At 45.0% G+C, this 19615-nt stretch overlaps 1 protein-coding gene across 4 annotated transcripts in view; it reads right to left on the minus strand.

The window, feature by feature from the left end:
* The window catches only part of AGO2 (argonaute RISC catalytic component 2), a 51407-nt gene extending 35978 nt beyond the window's left edge, over positions 1-15429 (minus strand). For 2 of the 4 annotated variants that reach the window (XM_042870208.1, XM_042870207.1), the window contains exon 1: positions 15222-15429. In XM_042870208.1, the coding sequence (XP_042726142.1) occupies positions 15222-15252 (31 nt within the window). In that variant the 5' untranslated portion in view covers positions 15253-15429. Of the gene's footprint in view, positions 1-6400; positions 8097-8428; positions 8562-15221 lie in introns of those variants that run through there. The other 2 variants (XM_042870210.1, XM_042870209.1) reach the window with 2 other exon arrangements.
* Between the last annotated feature and the right edge of the window lie 4186 nt (positions 15430-19615).

A 19615-nucleotide genomic window follows, 5' to 3' on the forward strand; every position in this document is an offset into this window, starting at 1 on the left:
ATTAGCCACACCAGCTACATTCAACTGAATTGAACAAATTCACAGACTTTATCCAGCAAAAGAGGGGATGTTCAAACTGGTAACAAAGAAAACCTGCTATCAGGAGTCCATTCATTTTCTCTCTTCTTCCAAAGCTCTCCTAGTCCTCACCATTGATTAGAATCTTAAAATTAGTTACATTTTCCCATACAATGAGACAGCTGGGCAGGAATTTGAGATGCTAAGCAGGCACTAAGCAGACACTGGTGGAGAATCAAGAACAAATCAAGAACAAAGCAAGAACTAGAGCACCATTTATGAAGAATCTCAGTTTCAAAACAGATACTGATGCAAACTGTGGATTGGCATTGAGAATATTACTGTTGTTTTATTTTTTTTTTTAATTGTTCTATGTTATTATTTTTATTAATAAAACAGTTCTTGGGCTTTTTCTTCATTTCATTTATGTTTGGGTCAGGTCTTGTCCTCAAAATGCATTCAGAGGCATACACTCCTTTAACACCACGTTACTGCAGTTCAATAAATACTGCCACTAAAAACTGTGACTCTCCAACAGTAACCCGAAAGATCCATTCTAAATTCTTGTTCCAGAAGATCTGTGCTTCTGTGGTGATGGTGATGCTGTCCTACCATTCCCATAGCTTCTATTTTCTGCTCCTGGCACTTGGACTATTTGTTCCTTTTTATCCACGCTTATATCTTGGTGGCATTATCATCTGCCTCACCACTGTTACCTGTTCAACCACTATCACCCACATTAAGCATTTCCCTTCCCCACGCCATTATGCTCTCTAACACTGCTGTACTCACCACCACAGCCTGATTTCTCTGCCCTTTCTCTTGTGCTGGAGAGACTGACATCAGTCTACTCCTTAAACTGGGATTGCTCTTTACTTCTCACAGGGATATAATGAAGCTCTGTTTACAAATATTCAAGGAAGAACACTGGAGCTTGCTAAGTTCCACCAGAGCTTAGTGACAAATGGTAAAAAAGCAAATTATGGAGATAACATGAAAAATGCAAATTCCTGGGGAAAGATATGAAACAGTTCACACGCACAGCAGAGAACAGAACCAGGCACTTCAGAAATAACGACCAGCAACATCAGCAACTTTCACTTTTAAACTTCATCTGTTTTAAGTGCTCCAATTAAAGTCATTTCTGGCTTAACACACTGAGCAGACTTATATAGGGCAGGGTGGTGCTTGGAGGAGATAAGCACTGTTTATTAAACAGCAGCACTGACCTGATAAGCAGTCAGCCTGTATTTCTGTGGCGTGAAGCAGATACACATGCATTAGCTACAGGACTGATGGCTGTACCTATGTGCACCTTAGATATGGCATTGAGGAACATGGCCTGCTGAGCATGGTGGTGATGGGTCAATGGTTGGACTACAGCATGACCTTAGCGGTCCTTACCAGCCTTACTCATTCTGTATGGGAATGCTTCTATACGGGGTGTTGCAGAGGATACAGATATACCCTATCCATGGCAACCTGCCACAACTCACCCACCAGAGCCCTAAGCGCTGCCCCTGCTGGTCTTCCAAATTCACTCTTGTAGTTTTTTTTACTCTGTTCCTGGTTTTCAGAAACTCCTTTGAAAACACACACAGTGCCTTCAGACAGTATTCTGAAAGTCTACATGCACTGGATTTTACATTTAAAGTGCTGTCAAGGGGAGAATGAATTAGATAAAAGACGAGTACACTGAAACATCTGATACACATCAGAAACTCCTTGCTCATTTGCTACATGACAACGCGAATAATAAAAATGTTTCAGCCTTGATGACTGAGACCATCAAGAAAACACAGAGCTCTATTTGTGTGGTTTGAAGTAAGGTACACTGGATATTCAGTAATGAGGTGCCAGTATAACATCTTCAGGCTTCTCTGGAACTGAGAACTAGCAGACTTCCTACCAGAATTCATTCAATTTACAATAGACCAAGTGTTCAAAGTTACCACTCTTAAGAACTGAGACTTCTACCAAAGAAGTGGAAATTGGGGAAAACCCAGGTATTAGAAAAGTAACTGCCTCTCGGCAGTTTTCTTGAAGAACCATAAACCCCAGGCAGTATCACTCTGTTAAGAGAGGAGCAGGAAAAAGGAGGTGGCAGAGGAGCTGTGCTCAAACGTGGAACTGCACAGAGATACTAGTTTAGTGCAGAGTTTTGCAAGTTTACAACAATGCTGCAAATTCAAAGCTGGCTGCATGCAGACTTCCACTCCAACAAAATACTGCAGATCCAAACTGGAGATAGCAGTGACTCAAGGGGCCACAGGGCCAAGGCACTCCCAGCGTGTAGAAGGAATGAACGAGCCACACTTCTGATTGCACTCCTCTCCCCCTTCCAAAACCCAACCAATCGTGGAACTGAATTATCAGGGCCATTTAATCTATCACCTATATGGAGGCCTTCAGCACCATCCTTTATTCTTCATAGTGTTGTAAAGCAACACTATGAAGGTTGTTCAGCTCTCTGAAGTGCCGCTCAGCACTGAAGGCACATACAGAAGATTTTTAGCGTGGAATTATGCCACTAACACACAGTTGGAGGCCTAATGAGTTACTAAATAAGAAGGGACCAAGCTGGTTGCATCCAAAAGGGCTTGTCGACACAGGAGATCATCCAAGCATAATTCTACCACTGTAATTATATCAATACATTTTCTTCCACAGCAAGTCCTAACACATTTAATTATCTGGTGATGTTTTCACAGATCAAAGAACGTTTTAGCACCGGGCTAACGCAGCCTACACCTGTCATAGGAAGCCTCTCAAACTACATGGCCTGTAAGTGAAACTGATGTGAAGGAAGGAAGCCTTATTCGGAAGCCCAGCTTTCAGTTGAGGTTTCATTATCAGACATCAGGGCGGTTACTCCGGATCATCCATGTGGGTGTTTTCAGATATTGCTGTGTTGATCTACAATACAGCTGCCACTGCCAGAAGCTGCCACGTGACAAGGAGATGTTTAAGAGCTTCACTACTTTTTTGTGCTCAGTAGCGCATTTTTATTCACCTCAAACAAGAGATGCAGGAAGCGAAGCAAGCACCAGGCAACAGAACTTAACCTGAAGACAGAGTAACGCTGCAAGACGTACAATAAATAACACTTTTTTTTTTTTCCCAAAAGTATATCAGACACACTAATTACTTGACTCCCATTTAATGAAAGATGTCCAAATTTCATGCTGGCATACAGAACTTTAACACAGTATCAAAGTGAGTCCCGCTGCAGCACTTAATGTGCCTGGCCTGCCAATCCCAGCCTTGCAGACAGTACAAAGACCACTGTGAAGTTTGCTTTTTGAACTACATTTTGCTGTTTCCAGTTAACTCGCTGATTCCATCCCTTCCATAAGGAGATATTACTACTATCGATTCAAAAACCAAATTGGGGGGGAGGGGTTATGAACCTGAGCTCAGGTACTGAACAGCTGTTTTGCCCCCAAGCCTGCAGGAAACAGCAACAAGATCAGGTTAAGAACCAAGATCAGCAAAAGAAGGGATGTGTGTGCTGCAAGAGGCAGCTGTGTAGGAGGTGCTGGATATGGTAAGAACACAGAGTAAGCTGCAAGAGACCAGACATGGCCACTCTCCTCTTCACAGGAGTTTCCAAAGCAACTCCTGCAACTCGTTCCAATGGTTGATTACTCTCATGATAAAACACATTTGTGATATTATTAGCTAGTTTCCTGTGCTGCAGCTTCTGTCTCTTACCCTGTCCCTTGTGCACCTTCTCTAAGTCCACATCTACCTCCTCCAGATCTTGCCCTTAGGAACTTGCAGATTTCCTTAGCTGCCCTGAAGGTTCTACAACCCCAGTTCTCTCAGCCATATGTATGTATGTCAGAATGTCTTTGCACGCAGTCTTCAGCTTCAGGCCATCTTCAAGTTTTCTTACAGTATGTGTTTTTAAACAAATTTGACTTCTGAACTGGTTTTCTGTTAGGAACGGCTGGAGAAAGATAGAAAGAGAGCCTGCAGTGTTTTGTAAGAGATAAGAGAAACTCCAAGCTGCAGCTAATAGTCCCTTGATACTATGGGGGGTTGAGGCTTCTATACATCTGTCTCTGCTGCTTATTAAGCACGTTTTGGAGTACACAAACTAAGTTCATCAGTCAAATTACAGCACTGTTGCATTAGATGATACACAAGGAAACAACCTTATCAGTTATCCCCCAAATTCAACAAACCACAAGAGAAGCACTGCAGGGAAACTGAAGAAATACGGGAGCCCCATCCCTGGAGGCATTCAAAGCCAGGCTGGATGTGGCTCTGGGCAGCCTGGTCTGGTGGTTGGTGACCCTGCACATAGCAGGGGGGTTGAAATCAGATGGTCGTTGTGGTCCTTTTCAACCCAGGCCATTCCACGATGATGATTCTATGATGAAATGATGATGTTGTCAGAACTTCATTTAAGCCTGTATTACAGCATTATTTTAGCTATCAACTATTGAAGATCCCATAGTAAGGTGCAATTGCCAGAAGATTTTCTGCTAATAACACCTCCTCTTGAAAAACAATACTTGGTAGAGCCCAGAAGGGCAAGTAACCTGATAAGCATCTGAAAGGAATGAAAGAGTAAAAACAATTATTCCTGCTCTTTTATGCAAATGAACACCATCTAAGATTTACTGAGGATAAATCCTGTAACCACTTCTTGTTCTAGTGGTATCAATGAAAACAATTATTGAATTGGATGGAGAGCAAACAGATTACTAAAGCTGTCCTCAGAAGGGAAGAAAACAAAAAGGGAGATTGGGGAGGAGAGCTTTCTGGTAATCCTTATCTCCTATTCCAGTTTCCTAGCCAAGGGCTGTAAAATGATTATTTTCCTGGAACGGCCCTACAGTGCTATCCAGAGTTCAATCACTTGGGAATGGAGAATTCCTGCTCCCCATCACATTCAGACTGCTCCTGTACTTCTCACAAATACCTGCTTGTCATCATCACATAATCGTTTGAGTTGGAAGGGATCCTAAAAGGCCATCTAGTCCAACTCCCCTACAGTGCACAGAGACACCTACAGCTCCATCAAGGTGCTCAGAGCCCCATCCAGCCTGACCTTGAATGTAACTCCAGGAATGGGTTTCCACCACCTCTCTTAGTAACCTCCTCCAGTGCTTCACTAACCTTACTGTAAAAAACTTCATCCTTATGTCCAATCTAAATATCCCCTCTTCTAGTTTGAAATCGTTTCCCCTTGTCCTCTTGCAATAGATTCCACAGTCTGTTCCCTCTCCTAGCTCTCCTTTAGATACTGAAAAGCAGCTCTCAGGTCACCTCACAGTCTTCTCCAGGCTGAGCAGCTCCAGATCTCTCAGCTGTCCTCATAGACAAAGTGTTCCATCCCTTGGATAGCTTCTGTGCCCCTCCTCTGGACACACTCCAACAGGTCCATGCATCTCCTGTGCTGAGGACTCCACATCTGGATGCAGTACTCCAGGTGAGGCCTCACCATGGCAGAGCAGAGGGGCAGGATCACCTCCCTCACCCTGCTGGCCACACTTCTTTTGATGCAGCCCAGGATACAGGTGGCTTTCTGGGCTGTGAGGGCGCACTGCTGGCTCATGTCCAGTTTCCTATACACCAGTACTCCCAGGTCCTTTTTGGCAGGGCAGCTGTGCTTTATCCTTACATCTTATTTTTAAGACCCCTGTATGATACTATTAGGAACTATATGGATCTCATTGTGCCAAATTGCTTCTAATTCCTTAGCAGTATGCAATTCAGTATTTAGATAAGAAGCAGAAGTGTTGGATAAACAGCACTGCCTTCAAATCTGTGATCTCATTATGTTCAGTAGACTTAATCGAGAGATCATTTTTATGTAATAATTGTCACCACAAGAGAACTGAAGCAGTGTTAATTATCAAGTCAAACGTATTATTCTGCTTAGAAGAAATAGTCAGTTACAGATCTACAGCTGCCTTGGTTATTCTGGATACTTCCCCACCCTGCTGTAAGACATGGATGCGATCTCTCTCTACCGCAGGAAGCAATGTAACCCAGGAAGATCAGAATTCCTTCCAGACGCCCACAGTGAGTGCAGTCAGAGATGAAAAGGAGAAACAAAACAACAATCCTGTTTGCTTTATAAAGTCATGACCAGGTTTCCAATATGGATACATAAGAGACTGCAAGAACCCCACATACAAGCAGAGGAGCAGCACAGAGCATTCAAGATGTACATGGAGCATCCAACAGCTATCCCTATAAATGTGGCTTGACTGATATCTGCATGCAAAGCTGCACAAAGTACCACTGAAATTCTTCCTATGGGATACAGAGAATTCTTTTAATTGCAAACAGTAATGTTGAATTAAGTTATGAACTGGAAATGGTGAGCCTCATCCAAACAATGCAGTGGGTGCTTACGACGTACCTACGTGTCAGTAATCCAGTTGAAAGTTATCACGAATGGAGACTACAAAATGACTTCACCTTCAAGCAGATCTCCACTAGGTGAAGATGGAAAATGGAGACTGGTCTGAGTGATGTTTATCACACTTCACCACAATGAATCGTTCTGTTGTCCTCACCTTGGAAAGTGCTGAACTAATTCCAGGTTTTTCTAAGGATTAAAAAAAAAGTCTAGTAGTATTTTCTGTGTTCATAAAGAACAGTGCCTCCATTCAATACAACCTCAAGCCTTTAGGAATGGAGAAGAATGAAGCAGTGAGTATTACATTATCATAGAGAAGAAGAAACATCCAAATAGCACCTACTTCATGCTGCTTCATACCTTTTAGAGGATAGAACAGAAATTCTGTGTCCTTCATTGCACCTTACCTCCCTTCACCTGCACTCTCTGAAACACTGCATTTAGGTTAGGATAGGAAAGAAGTGCAGCTTACTTCCTTTCTTAGTCAACAGTCATACTCCACGCTTTGAGACCACGTGGTTATGTACAAAATGGTACAACTCAGCCTCCAGTGTTGTCAGCTTTCCTTTCCTTTTTTCTAAGTCACACTAGACTTGTAAAGCACAACTTCTTTATTAAGGAAACCTCATCAGTGCTGCATATTTATTTCAGAGGCCAAGCTGAAGTTTCTATCAAACTACCTGGTGTGACCACTGGGTGAATGAGAACTTGCATTCAGTTCACAGCACCACTGAAGCTGTGCCAGAATCAGAGCCCAGTGAGGGGTACTCAGTTCCAAGCAACTATATCAGCTACTTCAGCACCCTTTGCCCAGTGACATTCGTACTGTATCTAATTTAATGAAACACAAATGATTGGGAATCAGACTAGATGATCTCTAGTCCCTTCCAACCCCTACAGCTCCATGATTCAGTGATTTGTCCTCAGCTTACTAAAGAAATAAGCCAGGACAGACATCTGTGCTGTACCTTTGCTATACTTACACCTCCACAGACTTGAAGTAACAGTGCTTTTGTCTGAACTCTGAAAACACAAAGATTAAAATGTCTTCATGACTACAATATTTTTAATTTACAACACTCAACTCTTGAGGTATAATTCAGAAGCTTTCCCTCAAAACGAAATCTTTGCCCAGACACACAGCAGATCAATCTAAAAAATACTAATGCTCCCATGGCTCAGTTTCAAAGTAGGAAATTCACAGTTCATTTATCATTTTAGATAGTGAAAGTGGCTGCAGGAGCATCTCTACCATGCAAGAGATCCAACAGTATATAATGCAATTTCAAGAGAAGGCTGTGGTTTCCAGCATCGCTGAGAGGAGCAGTAAAATACTGGTTTGTAATAATGGAATAATTGAGACATGAGAAGTGGAGGCTTTCAGTTGAATGGTTCTATGATGTTTTTCCCCAATTACAGCTTTTTTCTTCCACCTGCTTCCTGTAACCAACTTAAGTTCTCATATTAGTCAAAACAAATGAAGACCCAGCTGTGGCACTGTGCCACCCAAGTGACGACAGCTAAAGCTTGGGAGCAGACTATTAAGTAGTGACACCTGACTACAGGGAGATTCACAGTCCCACAGAAATACGTATTCATCCATTTTCAGCCGCAGTGTCACTACCAACATTTCATTCAGTATTGCACCTAGTCCTGTACATTTCCATTTGTGGTCTGCCCATTCTGTTTAAGGATTCTGCAAAAGACAGGAAAAAAACAAAGCGTATACAAGCGTGTCCAAGTTTTAGGTTAATGAACATTTGCAAATCAGGAATAATTAGGAAAAAAATACTACTGTATTCTAATCACACGACACAATCCAAACAATAAAGTTCCACTTCCTCACCCCAGCGAGAATTCACTTTGAAGTCTCCTCTTCCTGCACGAAGCTCTCACTTCTTCAAACAACACACCCTCATTCACACAGCAGTGACTTGTACAGATCGAAACCACGCGCTCCTTCATTAAACCCTGAAGAAATGTATTTGGTTCATCGAGGCATTCGTTCTTCTGCACTGCCATACCTACCTGAACCTCAGTGTCCTCCATTCTATTCTTGTTTCGTCTGTGGTTTGGAGGGTTGGTGGCATTTTGTTGATTTTTTTTTTTAAAGCTATGTCTCAAACACTGACGTTCAAAAAGGGATAGAGTCCAAAGAGCTCAAGTTGAAACTCACTGTTGTTTGAGAAGTCTTGCATTTTAGCAGCAATTAGAATAAAAAAGAACATAAAAAAAAATCACAAAGAGATCCCCACCCCTTGATCCCCCCAAATCTACAGACTGTGCTCCACATGAGAGCAAACGAAGATGTCAGAAATGATGGAGGATTACGACAGGGCAAGAGAGGCCAACCAACAGAGGGACTCCTTAAAAGCAGCAGAAAGGGAGCATTCACTGCAATCCACAACTTGTATGAAAGGACAATGTAATAAGTTCTTTATCAAAGGATAAGCGAAGCCAAGAACACAGAAACATTTAGATAGGAATTTACCCTCTGCATGAATAGACGTCTGTCCTATACTAGTTAACACTTGCTAAACAAGTTTCAGAAGGTATTTAACGAGGCCCCAGTAATAATTATGTTTTAAAGGCTTATTCATCTACATGACAAATTTAACTTCAAACAGTTCTCAGATTGATCTAGCTAAGCCAGTGAATCCTCCCCTCTTGGGAACTCATCTAAAATAGGCTTATTTAAAACAAATCACAACTGGCACGTCCACACACTTCCTACTACTAAACTAAGACAGAGTTCTACAGAAGTGATCTGTGACACGAGCAGCTCTAAGAGACACCCATGCTCACATCACAGCACCTACTGCTGCCTCAAAGTCAGTTCACAGTCTGGCCAGAAAAGAGTCACTGAAGTGGTTAACAAAATCATCAACCTGGTCTTGCCTGTCTATCAATCTGTGATATAAACACCACTACAGATCTTAAAAGCAGTGCTGAGCCCCCTGAGTGACGTGCTGAAGAGCAACGACTCCATTTCTGCCCCACAGACCGCTGCTGCAGTCACAACACATCCCATAACTTTTATCACCAGCATTCCTGCTTTGCTTCTCTCAAGGAAAACTCAACAGGGCAAAGAGATAAAGGCAGAAAAAAAGACTTGGTTCAGTTTGGAGCAGCACACAATGCAGCATCCCACATGATGCCAGCACAACCATTTCTTCCTGCAGCACCACTAGATTAGGCTAGTTTCAGACATACATAAAATTATAGGCTAGCACACAGACAGCTTTTATATCTGCTTTCAGCAATGAAGCATTTTGTTTCTCGAGAGAAAAGAAGACTAAAACATACAGCAGAGACAAAACACAGCTGAGAAGCTCTGCCAGAAATAGAAAAAGACAAACAAATTACGACAGGAGAGAACCAACTACTCTCACCACATCTGCGGTTAAAAAGCATCAGTTTCACAACCCAAGTACAACCAACATTTGGCAGCGCTGTGGAAAGCACAGTGAGAACAAGCATTGGCACAGCTTGCCCAGGGAAGTGGTGGAATTGCCATCGCTGGAGGTGTTCAGGAGAAAGGCAGATGTGGCACCGAGGGCTGCAGTTCAGTGCTCTGTGGGGACGGGTTGATAGTAGGAGTGAATGGCCTTAGAGGTCTTCTCTAACCTTACTGATTCTATGATTCCGCTGTATTTATACATCAAATTCCTCAAGTATTCCACCTAACAACACAGAAGAAACACCTACTACCTACATAGCTGCAGCATTAAGCAATCACGGTACTCCACCCCCTTTTGGCTACTTTTCTGCCAACTGCACTTGATGGTGTAGAACCCCTGAAGAGCCTGATGCCTCAGTGGTCACCTGGGGAATGCTCCCTTTACTCTTTTCACCCTTACATGGCCATGTAAGATCAAGCTGAACAGTTTTCCTCTTGCCAATTTCCTAAGGGGAACAAGTATCCTTGATTAATCAGTGGAGTGGTGAGGTGCTGCAACAGGCTGCCCAGAGAGGCTGTGGATGCTCCATCCCTGGAGGTGTTCAAGGCCAGGTTGGATGGGGCCCTGGGCAGCCTGGTCTGGTATTAAATGGGGAGGTTGGTGGCCCTGCATGTAGCAGGGAGGTTGGAGATTCATGACCCTCGAGGTCCCTTCTGTGATTAATCTGATAACATCAACTGCCAAGACATTCTGCTTTAGCATAAGCAGTACTTGATCAAAGCATTTTACGCTCAGCATTCATTAAGCACAGACAATATCCCTTTCTTTCCAAGGGAAGATCATTGCTTCCATTACATGCATCTTCCCATCCAGATAGTTTTGAGATGTCTACCTGCTATCAGTGCCACTTGCCTTTACAGCTGTGGAAGATGATGTTGTTCAGGTCTGTCTTTTCCAACTTTGCAAGCATGGAATCAGTAAGAAAATGTTTGTGTTCAGCTTTAGGTATTAAAATAAATTAGAGAAGAAAAAAAAAAAAAGCCCTTCCAGTACCTTGGAAAGCACAGAACTTGACAAGCCAACAGGACAGGAGACATTTCTCGTGCTGGTGGGCTGCTCTTTATCCATCAGAAAAGATGCATGGTACTGAGGGCAATTCATCAGACAATGCATGGAGCAGATCCCTACCCACAGCCTTAAAACTACATAATATTTTCCATCAGCTCTTTTTTTCCTAGCCTGGAACTTAGCAAAAGTAAGATACTCACGGATGACTTTTCTTAATAGTCATGGAAGTGAGAGGTCACATCTTTAACAAGTGCTAGTACTGCCTGCTGTTATGAATATTATGAATTTGGTCATTAACAACATGACCAATAGCTCCTCTAAAACTTGAGATAAGGAAGGCTGTATGCAACACCGTTTTCGATGAGTCTTACAAGTTTTGTAAAGCTATCTGTACAGCCAGTAAGAGAATCACTGCTGAATAAACTCTTGTACTTTCCATACAGTGAATCTTTTGTATACATTGGCTCGCTAAGGAAAGGAGAAAGTTTCAGTCGGATGTGCGTCAACATCAGTCATCTTTTCATCAAATAATCAACCAGGAGGTAAGAAAATACCCTTAATTTTCACGTGTTTGACACATGGAAAGCCTTAACTCCCTTTACAAAGTCGCTGTATTTCAGACAACTGCTGCTTTAACAATGCCTCCAGTAGCAGACAAAATTAAACGTGCTTTCAAAGACTAAGAAATAGAATATATAGAACGCTAATCTTGCAATTCAGAAATACAGAATCACTCACTGTAAGTTACAAAAGTTTACATGAGTTTTCACCACTTTTTCAAAACAAACTGATATAAAAACAGTGTCTTTATTAACACGTCCACCTTGTCTATGGAAAGGAAGATTGGACTACCTGATCTTTAAGGGTTCCCTCCAACACAAACCATTCCATCACTACGCCACTCGGGCGTTCTTTGAAATCAGTCAGGTGAACAACAGAAAAACTGCTGCTACAGCCACATAACTTGCTTTATACTGTTAAATGGAGAGAGAATTAAGATGAAAATAGCCAGCCCTAGGGCAGATTGAACCATTACGTTGGCAGGAGGCCAACACCACAGAATGGGCATCCAGTTTGGCAGTGGGAACTTGAAGAGTGAAGTACTTCCCACGCATCAACAACATCGAGAAGCAAACAGCAGCAAGGTCTAAGATAGGAGGCACAGGAACGGAGCACTTAAGTGGTGTCAAGGATGTGCTGACACACGGATGCTGGAGCTCCTGGGCATTCACAGCAGCTGCTAATCTTAAATGGCTGCAAATGACAACTCTCATGCATTCCTCCGAACCAGATTTTGGCAATTTCAGGTGTCAGATTAACGTATGGAAGGGGACTTTCACCGCAGCACCCAGACTGCACAGAGCCTTGTGCAATACAGCTGAGCCTCCTGCTGATGACCCCAGTTCTAGACTGGTTTCTTCATAATCAGAAATGAAAACGTAATTCCCTCACTTACATTTAGAAGCAATTTAACATTTATGAGGTAAATCAAAGGGTTGAATTCTAACAGCACTTAATCGTTAACCAATCTGGAGATTGATAACGCGATTTAGTGAAATATACAACTCAATAGCAACTTGATTACAGATCCATGGAGGACAAGATTCACACTAACAGAATACCCTATATCAGTGTATACACATGTGCACAGATGCACAACATACACTGCAGTACACATACACAGATAAACAGAGACGTGGATCCAGTGGATCTCACCCCCATGAAACACCTATCATTAGAACATATCTAAGTAGGGAGGTGGATGGAAAAATAAGCCAGCCTATACTTAACACTTCTCTCTATTCAAGTTTAAGAGTAAATGCTCACAGTACATCTGCCTCGGTGGGAGATAATCAAGACTAGCTTGAGTGGAATAACTTCACTCCGGCCTCTACCAAAGGTCTTGAGGATTTGATAATGCTTAGGAGGCATTCCAACCCAGCTGAGATTGCTGGTCATAGCTGACTGCAATCCAGGAAAGCCCAAAGGGTCTCACCTAGAATTTCTGCCTTTTGTCAGGTACTTTTTCATATCAACTCACTTGGAAAGTACCAGAATATTTCACTATCCACCAGTTGTGCCTAGAACATGATGGATTCCCAAATTCTGTACCAATCTCCTTAGGCCACAGTCCAGGTGCAGATGCACTAGGATGCCTGGAGCTGACTGATCCTAAATGATGGGAGAAGCAGGAGCCAGATAGGATAAGGAAGTGCTTTAATGCTCTGATCTGCTGCTTTTCGCAATGTATGTGAAAGCAGAGGCAAGGCCACACTGGTCCTCTGCCTTTCACACGTGGTCCAAGGAGAGGAAACACCAAGAGGCATAAGAGAAACAGGGGGACAGCTGTACTACCCTGCGGTTTGCAATAAGACCCTCTAACAAAAAGATCCCTGCTTACAACTTGATGTGGAGCAGGATGCTGTTTGGACCAGCAGAAGCCACTGTGCTGCTAAGGCTCTCTGTGGGATGGTTTTACAGCAAGGAAGCAAAAATCCTCACAATACAGAGAACAACTCGCAGCTCCTACCCCAGAACAGACTCTGCCCAGCTCTGCAGAAGGCTGAGCTGCAGAGATAAACTAGGAAGCAAACAAGTCTGAGGATGAGCTTGGTTGGACAGAGCAGAAGAGTAGGAGTCTGAGACACAGAGGTGATGTTTGGAGAGGAATAACAACCTCAGACTCAGTGAAAGGATGGTCTCAGAGCAAAATCCTGATGCTCAGAAAGGGCTGTTCTGGTAAAGGGGTAATGTCCTTAACCACTAGGTGTAGTGCTGTAGAAGTCAGATCATTTTGCATGAAAGGAAGAGAAGGATCAGAGAGAGAATGTAGGAGGATAAAGGGACATGTAAAGGTACTCCCAATACATACACTGCAAGTATTTTCAATAATACTTTGGCTCTTTACACACAATTTTGAAGATTTTATCAACAGGAGGTAAGCAGCCTTTGCAACACAAACGAGTGCCACAAATACCTTGACACTGAATGAAGAAGAAAACCAGGCACTAAAAGCAAGGCAGATAATTAAATCAATACTTATACACCGATGTTACTACCGAAACGTGCAAGTGATGTTCTACATAAAACACAGAGCCCTGAATATCAGTCTGGATGCACACAGCTGCAGTGACCCTACATAAACCCAGTGCCATGAATAACAGTCTGAATACACACAACTGCAGTAACCTCTCCCCCCAGCACGTCCAGTAAATGCACTGTAGGAAGAAATGCAAAGAATTACAAAGACTCCCCTAAGACAAAAGCAATCACTGCAGTTGTCCTTCTTGATTCCTGCTCCTTAAAGGAGAATCAGATCAGAGGAAGAAAAAAACCAGAAGCCAGCACCAAACCGTGGATGCTACCGTGTGAATGTTCTTACAGAGGAAGCATTCCTGAGCAGCAGCCACAGGTTCCACCTTCTGCTACGCTACTCCTTGCCAAATACCCTTCTAGAGATGATTCTAGGAAAACCTGTTAAGAACAGTAACTTAAAATGAAGTTGCTCACTCTGAAACTTTTCTAGGAAAAAAAACCTCAACCTCTGAAGTACCAGTCACCCAAACTACAACACAGGAACAGCCGAACAGTAACAAGCACTGTCCTATATTGTGTCAATTCGCACAACGTCCATCTAAATCACGCTAAACGTTATTTAAACCGAGAGCGTCAGTGACCATCCTGCTGTTCGCATTCATCGCCGCTTTCGCTGGCAGAACACACAGCTTTGAGGTCTGCAGCCCCTTCCAGCCCTACCCGACACGTGGACACCGTTTTTACTCCCATCTCAACAAGGAAACCAGGCAGGAGGGCCGCGGTTCGCCGCTCACCCCCCGCTCCCGTGCGCCTCAGGACGGCGCAGCGGATCGGAGCGAGGAAACGGGAGACCCCGGGGACACCGCGGGGCAGGAGGCCGAGCTGGCAGAACAGCCGGGCCCGGCGCGGGGAAGGCGGGCGGCACGTAGCGCACAGCCGCGGGCACGGACGGCCCCGCCGGCCCCCGCCTCGCTGCGGGGCGGCTCCAAGCGGGCAGAGCCCCCGGCCTCGGCCCCCCGGCAGAGGGAGGGGACAGCGGAGGAAGGCGACCCCTCTCGGGGGCCTCAGGCTCGCGGTGCCGAGGGCGGCCCGAGCCCTCCTTCCCACGGCGTGGCCTCGGCGGCCGCGGCCAGGCCCGCGTTTCCCCCCCTCCCCCCCTGCGTGCTCCTCCGGCCCCGCGGCGCAGCGCCGTGAGGGGCCGCTGACAGCGCCTCGTGCGCCGCCTCCCCCAGCTCCCCCACGCGGGAGCCGAGTTCGAAACCCCAGAGCGAAAAAAGCGCCCCGGGTGGCTCGAGGGAAAGCGGCCAAAGCCTCACCGGGTCCGGCGGTGCTGGCTCCCGGGTACATGGCTCCGTGCGCGGCGGCGGAGGCGGCGCCTCTCTTCAGGTCCCTACGGCGGCGGCGGCCGAAGGGGAGGGAAAGGGAGGGAAAGGGAGGGAGAGAAGCCCGAGCGGCGGTTACGCTGTTGGGAGAAGGGGGAGGAGAAGGAAAGAGAAGGGAGGGGAGAGGAAAAGAAAAGGGGAGGAGGGGAGAAGGGAGGGAAAAAAAAAAAAAAAAAAAAAAAAAAAGAAAGAGGGAAGAGGGCCGGGCCGACGCCGGGAAACCAGGTTACTCGGCGGCACTGAGGAGCGGGGAGGTGGGCGGGGGGAAGGGAGGAGCCGCGCAGTCACGGGAAGGGGCGCCCCGCCCGCCGCCTCCGCCCGCCTCCTCGGGCCCCATCGGGCGGGAAGCGCGGCACGGCCGGAGCGAGCGGGGTGCGCCCTTCCGCCGCCGCCTCCTCTTCCTCACGGCGGGGTGCGAGCGATCTTTCGCCGTGCTCGCGCCGCTTCGCTCCTGGCGGCTTGTGCCGTCTCTTTCAGCGAGACGTGGCGACGTGACGAGCCCTCTGCTGCCCGTTCGACGTGACGCTGATGTGAGTGTCCTGTCTCGGAAATCCAGCGGTGTGCTGACTCGCACAGCGGGGTCATCTCTGGCCATCTTATTCGAAGTTTAGTGCAGGAGAATACAGACTAACAATTGCCGTGATGCAAAAGAGACATCGAATCATAGAATTCTTTGAGTTGGAACAGGCTCATAAGGGCCCTCTAGTCCAACTCCCCTGCAGTGAGCAGGGACACCTACAGCTCCATCAGGTGCTCACAGCCCCATCCAACCCGACCTTCGATCAGGGATGGAGCATCCACCGCCTCTCCGGGCAGCCTGTGCCAGTGCTCCATCATCCTTATCAGAAAGAACTTTGTTCTCATTTTGAATAAAACTGTTACCTCTTTTAGTTTGCAACTGCTTCCCCTTGTCCTGTCACGACCCTGCTAAAGAGTCTGTCCCCATCCTTACAGCCATCCTTTACATTCTGAAAGGCCATGCTCAGGGTCTCCCTGGAACCTTCTCTTCAAAAGAAGCGTGGCCAGCAGGGCGAGGGAGGTGATCCTGTCCCTCTACTCTGCTCTGCTGAGGCCTTACCTGGAGTACTGTGTCCTGAGTTCTCAGTACAGGAGACGGGGATCTGTTAGAGTACCTCTGGAGGAGGACCACAAAAGTGATCCCGGGGATGGAATGCCGCCCTCTCTGAAGACAGCTGGGAGAGCTGGAGCTGTTCAGCCTGGAGAAGAGAAGGCTGCAGGGAGACCTGAGAGCAGCCTTTCAGTATCTGAAGGGGGACTGCAAGAAAGAAAGGGACAGAGTCTTTAGAAGGGACTGTTGTGGTAAGAAAATATTAGGCAGTCCTAAATGCTGACAGCAGAAAATCATGCAGCCTGCATCTCAGTTTTTGATACTATATTTAAATCAATCTCTTCAATCTGATTAGGAAGATAACTCCCTCTAACGTTATCATACTTCCATGCCACTAGACCTTCTGCATTTAAGTACAAGAGAACACACAAGTACCATAATAGGTTTCTAGAAAAGTCTACTGAAAGCGGTGATTGTGGAGAAATTAGCAACCAGCATCCAGCAGCTGATGTCACCCAGCTATGTCTAGATTTACTGCCTCACGCTAGCACTGACTGCACAGTGTATGTATAGCTGTGTGCCATGTGCCTGTCTTGAGACTTACCATTACATTCTCAGGTTCGAAAATGTGTGAAAAAACAAGGACAAAAAAAGTTGTAGGGCTACCATCACATCAGCAGTTTGTTTGTTACAGCAAGAGAAACATCAAGGCTTATGTTTGCTGTACAAGGAATGCAAGATGAAAGTAAGTCATCACTGTGAGTAATGGCATTTCAAAGTCTGTGACTTTTGATCCCTGGCACCTGATGTGCTGTGGCAGCTGACATACATACCATCACCAGGAGCATCGCAAGAACTTGATTATCAGCTCTATTAGTGCTCAAAACATTTATCAAAGCTTATATACTTCATTCAAGCATTATAATATGTAATTTCACTGATAAGATTGCCCTCCGTCAGAACAATCACAAGTTTGGAACCTGCAAGGAGAAGAGGAACAAAACACGAGCAGTGATTACTGTTGCATTTTTTCACATGAAAGAAGAGCTCCTGGCATTGGTAGAAATGTGGAATGAGCTTCATGTACTTCCAGGAACATGACCATCACTGTTTTGTAGGCAGACAACAACCAAACTGACTGTTGGACACACAGACATTGATAATCCTGTCTCATCTTTCTACATCATTCTGCTTATGAAACACCACACTGAAAGCAATGGTCAGCAGAACTTACATGCAGAAGGGATGCACTGATATGGAACTTCATCTGGTAGCTCACGCTGCTGCAAAAGGAAAAACAACTGATGAAGAGTTCACGACAGTGCTCTGCAGTCAATTTGAAAATAACGAGCTATCGAGCAACAGAAGATGGGTGAAGGCTTTAGAACTTCAAAAGCAAAAGGGCGTATCGCTGTGTATACATGGCTGTGGACTTGCACAATCAGTTAAACAGTAAATCAGTTAAATAGCTGTATTTAAACACTGTTTTCATGTCTCGGAGTCCTGTTGTTCCTCTGTGCTGCTGTACTCTCCCAGCAACATTTCTGTGTTCACGCAGCAGTGCTGGTCTCCCTCTGCTCCTGAAGGAACAGGACACACGCTTTGCTCCATGTCACTTCATTACTTTCAATGCTTTCTGTCACTGACAGTTGCTGATTTGGAGCACAGTGAAACATAATTATCTATTCCTCGGCAATTTCACACCAATAGAAAACCAACAACAACAAATAACTCCTCCATTTCATAAAAGGTTTTGGATCAGAGTGGTTTGGAAGTTCCATAGCAGCTTTCTTTTCATCGTGCTCTCTATGTACTCTATTAACAATTACACAGTAGTGTAAGAAGAATTACTGAAACACAATCAAATTTCTTTAAAGAGAAATGTGACTGTTTTGCACAATACGCTGTCATAACGGCTGCATTTCAGGCTGAAATTTCCTAGAGACCTCCCATAGAAGGAATTAAATTAGTTTTGGAAAAGCTGTGCATTTTCTCATCATTTTGGAAGTAATGATAGGATTTATGAATGGCTTTTAAAATTCATTTATATAAATGGAGGTGCTTGGGGGTAAATATTTTACATGCAATAGGCTGCTGGCAGAATACCTGGCTTTTCTTTTTATTAGAGAACATATTTTGACTTCACTAAGTAACAACCCTTTTCATTTTAACCCAAATTGCATTCAAAGCCAGTTTATACAAGTCTGCTAAGGATGGGTAGTAATGATACAATGGCAAAAATTTTACTTAGGGAGGAAAGATGTAAATTTGATGCTTGACTCTGAGGGGGACCCAAACTTAGTTTTTTTTTAGCCTTCAAGTGCCCTGGCTTTTAAGATGTTATTCTGGAATGCCTGCATTAGATCTCTCACATATTCTGTGCCATTTTAAATAGGGCCAAGTGTTGGGTACTGCATTTTGGTCACAACAACCCCAGGCAACCCTATAGGCTTGGGGAGGAGTGGCTAGAAAGCTGCCTGATGGAAAGGGACCTTGGTGTATTGACGGACATTGGGCTGAATATGAGCCAGCAGTGTGCCCAGGAGGCCAAGAAGGCCAATGGCATCCTGGCTTGTATCAGGAATGGTGTGGTGAGCAGGGAGGTAATCCTGCTCCTGTAGTCGGCATTGGTGAGGCCTCACCTCGAGTACTATGTTCAGTTTTGGGCACCTCAGTACAGATAGGACAGGGAGGTGCTGGAGCAGGTTCAAAGAAGGGCAACAAGGCTTGTGAGGGGCTTGGAGAATATGGCCTTTTAGGAGAGACTGAAGGAACTGGGGCTGTTCAGTCTGGGGGAAAGGAGGCTGAGGGGAGACCTTGTTGCTCTCTGCCAATATCTGAAAGGTGCTTACAGTGAGAGCGGGGCTGGTCTGTTCTTACTGGTGACAGATGACAGGACGAGGGGAAATGGCCTCAAGTTTCACCAGGGTAAGTTTAGGTTGGATATCAGGAAACACTTCTTTACAGTAAGGGTTGTTAAGCACTGGAATAGGCTCCCCAGGGAGGTGGTTGAGTCACCATCCCTGGACGTGTTTAAAAACCATTTGGATGTGGTGCTCAGGGACATGATTTAGAGCTGTTAGAGTTAGGGTAGTGTGGTTAGGCTGTGGTTGGACTCGTTGATCTTTAAGGTCTTTTCCAACCTGAGCAATTCTATGGTTCTATCAGAACAAAAGTGAGAAAGACCACAACTATGACCTGACCTGATGTGTTCACCTGGTTACAAAGTCTTTGAGGCCCTGACTTCAGTTTACTCAAG

The sequence above is a fragment of the Lagopus leucura genome, unplaced genomic scaffold, assembly GCF_019238085.1.
Source record: "Lagopus leucura isolate 7727_CA_CO unplaced genomic scaffold, USGS_WTPT01 Super-Scaffold_100002, whole genome shotgun sequence".
NCBI classification, from domain to species: Eukaryota; Metazoa; Chordata; class Aves; order Galliformes; family Phasianidae; genus Lagopus; species Lagopus leucura.